The sequence below is a fragment of the Ambystoma mexicanum genome, chromosome 5p (genome assembly GCF_040938575.1).
Source record: "Ambystoma mexicanum isolate Mex_15411 chromosome 5p, UKY_AmexF1_1, whole genome shotgun sequence".
NCBI lineage: Eukaryota > Metazoa > Chordata > Amphibia > Caudata > Ambystomatidae > Ambystoma > Ambystoma mexicanum.
This window is the reverse complement of record NC_090930.1, coordinates 859,098,932-859,111,467: the sequence shown is the minus strand read 5'-3', so window position 1 is coordinate 859,111,467 and position 12,536 is coordinate 859,098,932. Positions and strand designations below refer to the sequence as shown.

Sequence of the window (12,536 nt, the reverse complement as noted above, 5' to 3'; positions counted from 1 at the left end):
TGGAATGGCAGGGTTCCTTGAACTGTAGGCAAAAGACATCAAGGAACAAGACAAAACAAAGAAAAAAGGTCCCATCCTTATAGAAGACGTCTTGGTCCTCTTTGCAGGAAAAGAGGCCTTTAAACTACATCCCCAGCAGCCCCCAGGCCAAGAACTACTTAAACACGAACACGCTGGGTGTGCCACGTGTGCGCGCATGCGCAGAAACAAACGCACAGGGCTTGAGCTTCAGGATCCGACCAGAGCGGACGTATCCACTACTGCTAGCGGGAGCAAGCAACATCCAGGCAAACACGCATAACGGCAGAAAAGCAGCGTTATAGCCCTGGGGGGAAAACCGAGCCCTGACGTCAAAACTGCAGCAAGGGGCACGAGCAGGGGGACATAGCCCAGGTCAACTACGTCCTTCCCGCCCCAGAGAAAGCTAAGTGACGCATCAGTAGCGGCGAACTAGCACGCAGAGCGCCCATTGGCACCATAGGACATTTGCAAGCTCGACAAGCATCCTTCATACTAATTAGCCACGTGCGGTCTCATGCGAACTGTAGACCCCTGGACACATGCGGCGAACAAAAAGTAGCATGTAGCCTCAGTCATTTTTGCCACTTGCGGCAGACCATTTACACGCACTGTTTCAGCCACGTGCGCCGAATCGCATACTGCTGCACATTGGCCACGTGCGGCCGAGCAGCCCTCGCATGTGCATGATCTCGTTTTAAACCACCTGTGGCCCGCATGTGAATTAAGTCTGTAGACAATACTAGGCTTGTGTTGCATGAGCCCATTCTAAACCAGTTCTGGGAGGTGTCACCAGTCTTAGTTGTTTGCACACTGTATATGCTTTGAACTACGTGTAAGCAACACGAAGATCATTAATCTGAGCTCTTTGCCGCATTTGAACTGCTCCCGACACCGGACCCGAGTGCGCAGGCAGGAGGCCAGCACTCACCACCAGAGCCAAGTTCATTTGTGGTTACCCTGAACTGTGTGAATGCAATGTGAAATGTATGTAGTTGAGTGAGTATGTATAATACAGTTGTTATTCTTATCTTGTGTTCCCCTACCCATCAACCGCCTAATCATCTTTCCGGTTATCCTCTCATCTGTACCTATCCAACCATCGAGTTGCTAACCCTCTTTCCCTGCTGGGGCCTTAGAGGCTTGTGTAAGATTATTCTTGCAAGCACCAAGACCGCAGTGGGGGTGGTTGGTTCATGCCACTCCTGCGCCTGGAAGCTGAGGTACTGACACTCCCCTCCTTAGTTTCCTCAGGCACCAGCTGGAATAGCTCAGAGGCTCTGGATATCGGGAGTGGAACAATCCCACCTCATCCGGTGATGCCACCCTATCTGGAGCATCCAAATATGGGGAATTCACCATCTGCTGCGACGATATCCTAGTCATCATCTGTTGTATTCGTCCCTATACCAGTGTTTGGGTCTACTGGGGGAGAAGGGACCCAACGTGGTGATGGAGATTGAAATGGGGGAGTCGGGTGACGATTCCACTTTTTCGCTGGAGGCTGATCGGGGTTCTGGGAGACCACATGCACTGGAGCCGGATACATCCTCATCTGTATCTCCGACACCAAGGTGTGCAGAGTCAATAGAATATTCAAGGAAATATCCCTGGGCTGAGAAGGCAGAACAGGAAAACCTAGGCCCTGCGCCATAGTACCTTTCCTCTTCCACATCCTCGTGGACCGTATGTAGACTCCTGGTCTTTGTCGTCCATGGAAGAGACCTCCATGGTTTGGGAGATGGCCTGGGAGGGCTGTTTCGGGGGTCTCCTCGCGACCCCCCCCGCTCTTTCCCCCCCTGATGGTCTTGAACCAGGGCCTGAGCCGGTCTATCTCCACCCCCCTTTCTGCTTGCCTGGAGACTTTGCCAAAGTCACTGCAGCAGTGTTGCGCCCGACGGGGTAGGGACACCTGAGCCATGGGGCTACCGTGTAGGATCAGCGGCCTTAGTTGTTGTGGCAGTCGACTGGGTTGCCAACGAGGTCTTGTTCTGTGCCGGTTGAGCCTTCTGGGCAGGTCTGCCACCTTCTCTGTCCGCGGCTTCTCTGATTTCACAGTTTTGCCGGGGTAGAGGACTTCCTTTTCAGCTGGCAATGGAGACACAAGGAGATGTTGATCGCGCCCTATCCACTTTGGGACCTGCTCCTGCACGGAGGCACCCTCAAAGGTCTTAGACGACCGCTCGTCAGACCGGCTGGCCCTGGGTGAGGCATGAGTCTGCTCTGAGCATGGGTCAGAGGCCTTGGCGTTAAGCCATGACACCAGCCTACTACGCCAGTCCTTCGTTGCTTTCTTGGGAGAAACCGAGGCGTATCTCACACTCTACCTCTTTGTGGTCTGGGTGCAGGCAGTAGAGGTATTGCAGGTGCTTGTCATCCACAAACACATTCCGTAGTCTGCATTTGGTGCAGGGCGTGAAGAGGGAACTTCCCTCCTTCACTTCAGTCATGTTCGGAGGGCACGAAGTAGACCTTGAAGAATATTTGACGATAGTCCCCTTTGAGGGGAGCAGAACTTCACCAACAGGTCTCCGCTGTCGGCAGATGAAGATGCACACAAGCCTCTTTGAAACAAAAATAGAACTGTGTCAAAACACTAAAGAATTTACAAATCTCAGAGCAAACTCAAGGACTCCCAACACTGAAGTGTGCAGTACAAATCTAAAGATGGCTGCCAGAGGAGAGGCTTAGGGAGAGGTCTGTAATCAGATGGGGGGAATTATGACCCCAGAGGACAGCGATTAGTTCAGAGGAGAAATAGTTTTAAGTGAAACTATTTCCTTTTACCAAGGATTCCCAGCCTGACGGGGAAGATTCATGAGCATGTGAATCCAGGCCAGATCCCATGCTGGAGAAATATATAGCTAGGTATCTCAAGGACAAAAAACTAGTCTGACAGCTCCTATGGTTTTTGTTGCCAGTCAAAGCATTATGTAAGATCCCATGTCAGTTACCACTGAGATTTTTCCTTTTTTGGTGGGGGACATTTTTAAATCAATGTCTAACCAGACCACAATTTAGGCATCTTGTGACATTTTACTTTGGGGTCTGTTGGCTCTGTTGTATTTTTGAAAAACAGGTGGCATATCTGGAACAGTCTATGCAAATTTGAAATAATGGATCAGGGAAATGAGGGTATAAGTATTGAAAAGGACTAGGTGGAGCCTGGGAGAAAACATGCATGGTCATGTGAAATAGGATGAGGAATTGAGAGTGGAAGCCAAAGGATGACAAAGGATTTGATGCCAGGATGGGTGTGCAAGGCCGGTAGTGATATGGTGAAGGTCAAACCACCAAGTAAAGTAAGTAAAGGTGGCTTGAAATATTCTCATCTGATGCAGGTGACCAAGTTGAGTATTCAGCGATGTTGACCTATGGAAACCTGCAAGGCTTAACTGACTTAATCAGAGTCTGGAATAAATAAAGCCACAAATGGATCTTAAAAATGAACGTCAATAGACAGATGCATTTTCATGTAGTCATCTTCTGTACACAAAGTACTCTGAACATTTAACAAGCAGATGAAAACCTCTAACTTTTAAATTTGACACATCACCAACGCTTATATGGAACCATTCGCTATTGAAATAATTCTGGGTTATTGCAAGGATTTTTGGGGGAGTTCTGGAACATGCTTCCTCGTACAGAAGTGCTAAATGAAAATTCAACTTTGAAATTACCTTTATCTTTATCTTTGGCTTTATAAACCTGGCCATATGTGCCTTCTCCAATAATGCCAATTATATCAAACTTGTCAACACAACGTTTTCCCCAGTCAATGCTGTTCTCACTTATTTCACCACAACGGGGTCCACATATTCTAAAGAATAAGAATTTAGAAAAGTAAAATTTTATTATGACAGATTGTATTCAAATGGTGTGAAAAGAAAAACATTGACATAACTACTTTAGAGTTATCAAACCAAAAATCAAAAGAAAATGTGTGCAAGCTGAAATACATGTTAAATATAGTTTAGCAATTGCCTTAATCTACAAATCATTTAAAATCGGTCAGTGAGCTATGCAACATGTAAAATAGAAGCTCAATTTTAGGCTTTACATTTTCTAAATCTATTTTATTTTTACATACTTGGGTCTTTTCTTGGGTTGTGACTGAGTTTTTCTTTTCCCTTCAGAGCTCCCAGAGAAATTCTCTACTCCTGGTATAAAAGGTGGGAGTGGCAAGTCTGCAAGCAAGAACCGTAGTTTTCTCTCCACTTCTTTCTGCACGGACAATGCTGGAATACATCCACGGAAACTGAGAAAGAGATTATGCAAAACATAGGTTACCTTTCACTGGAAATACCAAAGGTTTAGATAATCGTACTTGTACTTTTCTTCGATATATTGTGACTTGTATTCTGCAGTGTTGGGTGCACTGCACCAAAATGTACAACATGAAACCTCTCAGGATTGAGGACTACAGTACCACATGAAGATAGAAGTCTTAAATGCCAAATGTAAAGTAAAAATGTTTTCAAGGTCCGATATTGGCACCAAATCCCCAGGGAAAAATCATAATTTGTTGTATGCTTCGATAGTCCTATGGCAGACACAAGCCACACTGTGGCATCAAAAGGACCAGACATTCACATATGCCAAGTACTGCTTTCCTAAATCCAGGTTCTTGCACTGTTTCTAGAAATGATATGACAAGTTAATGTTTGCCTTGGGGCAGCCGATGAAAGCAGCATCCTAGCTTTCTAGTGCAGCCACCATTGTCCGCAGCCCTCTAACTTTACAGAATAGTTGGCGCATTACCTGGGAAAGTAATCTGTAATACAGACTGCTTGTTTCTTGCACATCTGTACTGTGAATGACCCAGCTGCTAGAGAGCAGTAATGCAACCGCATGCTTACCTTGCCTCCGACCACCTTTGATGACTTCTCTGCCTGTAGCTGGGTACCAGAAAGATTGGTTGAGTAGAATAGTGGGGATGGCAAGTCTCCTTTCAAAAAAACCTCTGGGCAACTCCCTGGCACACTACCTCCCACTGTACCAAAAAATCCCCCATTTAGAAGGACTGACTTAGAGTACCAAATACCTCCTAGAATATTTGTGAGGAAAGGAATTTCATATTACTGAGGCATTTCTTAATTTAACTTCAGCGGTAGGATTGCCTGCTTTCTGAAAAAGTTAAATGGTTCTTTCAAAGAAACAATGAGCTGAAGGCGTGAAGTCCTTAAAATGGCCAATCTCATAAAAATCCTTAGAACCTCAGTTAGAACCTCAGTTTTTGTTTAAATTACAGTTTGAAATGTACAACAAAAACAAATCAATGGCAACACTTCATGCACATACAAACACCATCCAGTTATGGTTAAAACTTGAGACATCTCAAAGTCCTCAATCATGGAGGGGGGGGGCATATAAATGCTACCAGTCCGAGCAATTAAGAAATTGCTTGGCCCCTGCAAAGGGCAAAATACCACCAGGGAAACTCTACAATTTGACATATCAAAAAAACTATAATGACCCCATCTGCTCAATAAATACAGTTAATGTCTCAAATTATACTCATCACTATTGTGAGTGGTCAGAAATGTGAGGTGGACAACTTTGTGAAGGTTTTTCAAAAGATGTCCTTAAATTAACTCAAAATTTGAGTTAGCACCATGCACTCAAAGTGTACCTTAACTTATGTGGCTTGGTTAAGATAGGATAACTATGCTCATTATGTGATTCAAGGTGCAGGGGAGAAGAAAAACAACCCTGACATATGGGCTGTGGATAACACTACAACAAGATAAGTTCCCAGTTAGGGAAGTCCCTTCCCCCACACACTATTTGCAGCTGTTTAGCCAAATATTTCTATGTCAAGTTTTTTAGAAGTTCATAGTACATTTTCAAACAAAAACAAGAACAATGACACTTAAAATATCACAAAGTAATAACAGTAGTTTCTTCATAGTGTACAAAATAGACTTGCAGCTTAGTATTTTGAGTTTTTCAGGATTTATTGATCCAAACAAAGTTGCCCAAAGCGTTTCAAGATTAGTTTTCTTCAGGGGCGGATTATGAAATCATACTTTAAATCTAATTAACAAAAAGTAAAACATCTAAATTAGAATTTTTAACAGAAACTTAATAGTTATTACATTTCAAGAAACTTATCAAGACAATTCAAATAGAATACAAATGACTCATGTAAGTTAGTGACCATAAATAATTGTGACCATAAACAATTGACCATCATTGCATATTCAGAAAACTGTCTTCCACCTTAAATGAATCTTAAAGAACTTGAATTTGATTATGTTTATCAATTCCCATTGGATAACACTGGGCCATTTCATTTTAGACTGACATCTTAAAATAAAATGAAATTATGGTCACCAACGTATGTGAGTAAATTGTTTTGATAAGTCATTACATTTCAAAAACTTAAGTTTCTGTTAAAAATTCTAATTTAGGTTTGGCTTTGCGGGTTACTGAGGGGAGCAACTTTGTTGATGGCAACTTGGAGAGTTTGGTTGTGGAGTCACCAGAGGTTGGGTCGGAGGTGATATTAATGTGTGGTTACCGGTAGTAGTACAGTGAGCATGTTGTCTGGGTGATATTCTGATGGTTTCTTCAGAGTGTCGCCGGGGTAAGTTAAGGTAGAATGTTAGGCTTAGTTGCCACACAGATAGGAAATAGGATGACATTGTGGTCTGACCACAGGCATTGGTTGTCGGTTAGGCAGTTGAAGTCTGCTAGCCAGTCCAGTATGCGTCTTATCATGCGTAGGGTTGGAGATTCGATGAGTAAAGCCTTGTGCTTCGATAATGTTAGCCAGAGCGAGAGCCTGGGTGTCTGATGGGTCAAGGCCTAAACTGAAGTCTCCCAAAATTATGATTTGTGGGGGACTATAGATAAGGTGGAGAGTGAGGGTGGAAGTGGCAGAGATGGAAATTTTGAATGAAATCAGTTCTCCCGAAGGGAAGGCTTGGTTGGTGGTTTCTCTCAGTCTGATTTTTGGCGATGAGCGCCACTCTGCCTCCTGTGCAGAGCGCTCTCTCTTTCCTAAGGATGGCGTATCCCTCAGGGATGGCCGTAGAGAGGATTGGGCCGGCTGCAGGGTGCAGCCAGGTTTCAGTGATTGCGAGGTGGTCTAGGTCGTTAGTAGTGATAAGGTTGGCAATATCCAAAGCATGTGCCAGGAGGGATCTGGCATTAGTAAGGGCTCCCTTAATATGGGTTGTGGTATCTGTATTTGCAGTGTCCACGGTGTTTGATTTCAGGGATTTGGGTTTTATTGGATTTTCCTTTTTAGGTGTAGGTTTAGTGGTTGAGGGTAGATAAAGATTTAACGCTCCTCGTGATTCTGGATAGGAGTTAGTTGTTGCAAGTGAAGTGGTGCGAGTGACATTGTTCAGAAGTGAGCTAATTCGTGTAGATGCATGCAGACTTCTAATCAATGGGTGGGTCTTTGTTCTGAAGGTGAGTAGTTCCTTTCTCCGATGGATGGGATGTTTTTTGGAAGTAGAAGTTCGACTGGAGGCTAGGCGTGTGTTCAAGGAAGCGAGATGTCATGTGGGTGGAGAGGTGGGATGGTAGAGGGTTGCTCCTGAACTCTTGGTGGTTGGTGGTCTTTGGATATGAGGCAGTCGGGAGTGTGGTGGTTGGAGATTTTGACAGGGAGAAATGGAGCGCCTGAGGAAGTGTGTGTGGAATATGTGAGTTCGGGAGCACAAGCGCCATTTGCAATGGGTGTGGGTGTTTGGACTGGGGAGTAAGGTGAGGAAGGTGGCTGTTAATGCCATCTGTTCAGAATAATGTCTTTGTGGTTAGGTGGGCCTGGGCGAGGGGGTTGTCAACAGGACTGGTCGTTGTGGTTACTCTTTGGAAAATATGTGCCAAGAAGGTTAATGACTTGTGATAGAAGGATCTTACCTAGGTTTAGTGGGCAGCCATGGGGTTGGCACAGGAAATAGATCTATGTTTGCTTATGTTACGATTACAGTATGAACCCAGCATAACAAGTGGTGATTATACATAGTTTTGCATGCCAGTGGGGGTGGCTGTCAAAAGGCCAGCTGGAAGGTTGGAGTCACAGTTGGATTTGAGGGAAAGGCAAAGATGGTCTGTGACATGTATAAAAAAAAAAGCACACCTAGATTTGAGTGTTAGTCAGGGGGCTAGTAACATGAGAAGGCACATCTAGGTTTCAATAGTAGCCAGGGGCTAGCAACACATGAGAAAGCACATCTAGATTTGAATAGTAGCCAAGGTGCTAGTATCAAAGAAAAGCACATATGGATAAACCGGGTGGTCTGACTGTGCATCATATGAAGGCAGATCAAGAATAAATGTTCTGTAAGCTTGTGGTGGTTATAAAGATAGGCTTGGGTAGGCAGGAGCGTTGGCTGATCGGTTGAGTGATTGGGTTATAGTATCTGGTGATTGATGGGATGCAGATTTGAATCAGTGTGTTCATTAAAAATGTCTCAGTCACTACATGCGGCGGGGCATGTGCCTTAACTATTACAATAGATCGTAATGTGAATAGGATATGCTCGACTGTTATGGGGAAAATGTATAGTCCATCAGACTGTCAGTACTGGGAAACTGTTTCCCTTTTGTCTTTACAGGTTAATGGCGTAACATTTTTCAAATTGCACACAGCACCTTACAGTGCAGTAGGGATAGTTTTGTCGACTCAAAGGGATGTTTGGTTGCTTTTAAATGTGCCTAAAGACAAGCTAGTGGCAGCAGTTACTTTTTAAAATTATTTTTGCTATATTTTTGGTTGGCTAATGTGTTTACAGCATTTGGCTACCAACTGTGGCTAGTGTCCAAAGACTGTCATGCCACAAGATATTTTGCTTATTCTGTGGCCATTTTGTTCTTTGTCCTTCCTGCCTTCACAGGTCAGGAATTTCCATTAATGGGCATGGACTTGCCCACAAAAGCAGCAATTTCCGCGGGCTCGTGCCGGTCATGTATGCCTAGGTTCAGGAAATTGAGTTGGGACTGTCTGGTCCCAATCAATATACTGGTGCCAGTACGTCTGGTGTGCATGCATGAAGTAACCCCACCGTGGTCCCCGATTGGACCACTGCTGGTGTGCATGCGTGGGATCCCTCAACTGAATTTGCGATAAGGCGAGTCCTGCAGCTATTTTAGCTGATCAGAAGAGGAGCCACGTATCCTTTGTAGCTGTGCAGACTGAAGACCAGAGGACGAAACTTGAAGAGGCCAGGCGTCCATGTCTTGCTGCTGTCCCAATACAGCCCTATCTGGCCACTGATCTCAGAAGACCCATACTGCTGCTTCGACTCTTTGGACTGGTGGCATAAACCAGTCTCAACGTCCTCACACAAACATGCAGCCTGGAGCCTTCAGAAGCATTCCTGGACCACCTGGTGGACTGACGAGCTTAGTTTCGGACTACCTTGCTAGAAGAGTCACTGTTCTGCATTTTGGCCCAGAACTTCAATAGCCTCCAGCTAGTCCTAAAAGTCGCCTTCCTGCATGCGTCCCAGCATCGATGTCTCCTGTTCTGGAGGGCTTCCTTTGTTCGAGACCAACAAGATGCCTGCTTTCACCATGCACAGTAACAGTTGCTTTCCCCATCTGGTAGAGTGCCTTGAAGAGTCCTGCTGCATCAGTGTCCGCTGAATTTCTCCACTGGAAAGGGTTAAAATGCGCTTCTCAGCCAGACTGGAACATCGCTTGCACCAGCAGCTCCTGGGCATCTGCTACTAGAACCACAGGCTGGAAAACCTACTTCAAGAGACCCCCATCGAACCTGCCAAGTCTTGGGGAAAATCGGAGTACAGGTGGTGAGTAATCACAATACTTGCCAATGCCCTGATTTCCTCCATTATAAAGTTGGTGAAGAAATTTGATTTATTCTTACAATCCATTGCTTTGGAAACAACTGCTGAAAAAGCACACCAAAGGATAGGAGGGAGCCTCCTCTACTCACCAGTGAACCCCTTTTGCAGACTTCTGGAACCAATCTCAAGTACTTGCGAACTTTTGGGCAAAGGCCCCATTCAATTTAGGGTTGGACTTTTAAAGTTATGGCTCCCATTCCTGTGGGCTGTTGCAATTGCCCAACTACTTACCTTTCAGGTAATGGGGTAAATAGTATGGATTGGCTAACCTGCGACTGTATATATATTTTAGATTTGTAGCATTGTGTGAACATTACCTGCTTGATTCATTTTCTTAGTATGTTTTTAGCCTATGATGGAGTATTTTTATACTCACTGTCCAAGTTTAATTATTGCGTGTTTCACTATGTCCTCATTGTGGACTCCACAAGCCACTGATTTGTTTTGCTCAACTTCCAGAGTTCCCCCCGTTCACTATAACTAGGGTGGCCTAAACTCTGTCCACCAGGCCAGAGTTAGGAAATCCATCTCAGTGTCCAGCTAGAACACATTTGTATTGTGGGACTTCTGCATTCTAGTGGTAGAGGTGTTGTGCGAGGTGTCTTCAAGTAGCAGATGATTGCAGACGAGTTAGATTGATAGAGCTATCTTCGAACAAGGTGGAGTGGGATATGGTACCGGTGAGTCAAGGCAGATTACTGGTTTCGTTGACAGCGTGCAGGTCCTGTGCTGGGATGCACGTACAGTGTCCCCACCCAGGCGAAAAGGTTCAGGTTGAGGAAAACCTATTAGAGTGCAACATCGTGGGAGCAGAGTGAAGGTTGTACCACGACAGTGCATACATTGTCTTAGGTCTGATACATATTAGATACTCACATATAGCAACACAGAAAGAGCAACCAATCTATTACTGTTGTAGTTGCAGAGCTCATAGATAGGGCAGTATTATAGGTCAGTGTTTGGTTGATTTATTGTAGGGGCATAGGATACTGATGAGCAGGAAGGATTGAAATAAGCAGAACATTGCATCAGCAAGGCAGTATGGTAGAACCAAGGTCGGTGTATTAACTTGGCAAAAGTGCCACTATTTTGGATGTTAAGGCCTAGCACACAATCAACAGAAAACACAGGCCTTGGTTTGGAGGTGTGGCTCTGGAAGTTCAGCTCCAAAAACAAACCCCCCCCCCTTTCCTGTTCCACAGGAGAGACTGAGGTACACATGGTGCGCAGATAAGCACCAATTGTATCTACCAACAGGGCCTGAACGTGGTGGAAACAATGTTGGTAGAAGAGCAGGAAGGGATGCATCCTTTGATGGACAATTTCAGGAAAATGGAGCACAAGAATCTGCGATGCCAAAGAGCCAAGCAAAGATTTAGAACACTACTGCCCTCACCCCAGGGCAGACACCCCAAATGAATTACCCCTAGACACACAACTTAAGTAAACCAATCATCAAAATTCAGACTCAAGAGCAGTGCCCAGGTCACGTCATCCATGGGCACCTGGGGTTGAGAGGAGATGAGGGGGAGCCATGTCTGGAAAGTCTTGTGATTTGGGAAAGGAGCAGAGGTGATGTAAATACATTTAGTACAAGGTCAGGGGTGCAGCTTGTGTGCGCCATGGCATTTGGGTAAATGAGGAAGCCTATTGTCTAATCAAAACAGAGTTGGCCTCACCAAGTTATTTTGATTGAGTCTGGAACAGGAGGGTGCACATCATGCGACGGTCTCAAATTTACGAACCTATTGATAAGAACTTGTTAATCAATACCTGGTTCGACAGTGACAATGCAGGAGACCAAGTGTCTAGGGGAATGGGGGAAGCGTAGATGCATAGTATTGTTAATCTGCGAAAACCGGCTATATAAGATGTAACCCTTTGAGATAAGGAGAGCTCTGTGCCAGTTTGGTTCTACGGGACTGAGAATCTTTTTGCATGTAATAAATCTTTTTTCCCTAGCAAAGAGGTTTAGAGACTATTTTGTCATTTGATTTCTTTTTAATTACCGGTTTTTGGGCTGCCATTCTTTCAAATTGGTGACCCTGACTTGACACTAGATTCTCCCCGAGGTTGATAATGTCCCAGACACGCATCTTGGGGTGTGGCACCCTTCTACAGTGACGCAGTCCCCATGCACGATTTGAATAAAGGCTCACAGGCGCTATGTTACCAGAAGGCCAGTCTGCTCTTTGGAGCAGGGTGCTGCCCCCCGATTGTGCAGGCCGTTAACGGGGAACTCAGGAGAACGCACAGATGCAAGTGCACCCTTGCGGGAGGAAAACAATAAGGGGAAAGTATGTGTGGGGGGCGGGGTTAGTGTAGTATGACGAGATCACATGGCAGTATAGAGTAGTTTTGAATATGGTGAAGTTAAGGTATATGTTATGAGGTAAAAGATGATGGAAGAGCAATAGGGACTTCTCACATTGTGGCGCTGTAGGATAAAATGACAAAGGGACTCACCGTAGTGTCTACCTTCCTCCTAGTCCATAGTCCCCTTTCCTCCATACTTGTAGGCACATACCTTCTATCTGGACGGGAGCACTTTAAAGCATCAAAAGAATAACTGTCCTTTTATTTACACGCAGGGCCACTGCACGTCACAGTAGCCACGCCCTCATGCGCTCCAGCCCACGAATAACCAAGTGCAGGACCATTTAGCACAAATAGAAGATACTTATTAGAGGGGAC

The 12,536-nt window shown here is 45.0% G+C and overlaps 1 protein-coding gene across 3 annotated transcripts in view; it reads right to left on the bottom strand.

Moving 5' to 3' along the window:
- Positions 1–12,536, bottom strand: part of CDK13 (cyclin dependent kinase 13) — a 1,667,419-nt gene that overhangs the window by 1,333,033 nt on the left and 321,850 nt on the right. For all 3 annotated transcript variants that reach the window (XM_069613294.1, XM_069613292.1, XM_069613293.1), the window contains exons 5-6: positions 4,109–4,276; positions 3,699–3,838 (exon numbers count right to left, since the gene is read on the bottom strand). In XM_069613294.1, coding sequence (XP_069469395.1) covers positions 3,699–3,838; positions 4,109–4,276 — 308 coding nt within the window. The remainder of the gene's footprint in view (positions 1–3,698; positions 3,839–4,108; positions 4,277–12,536) is intronic.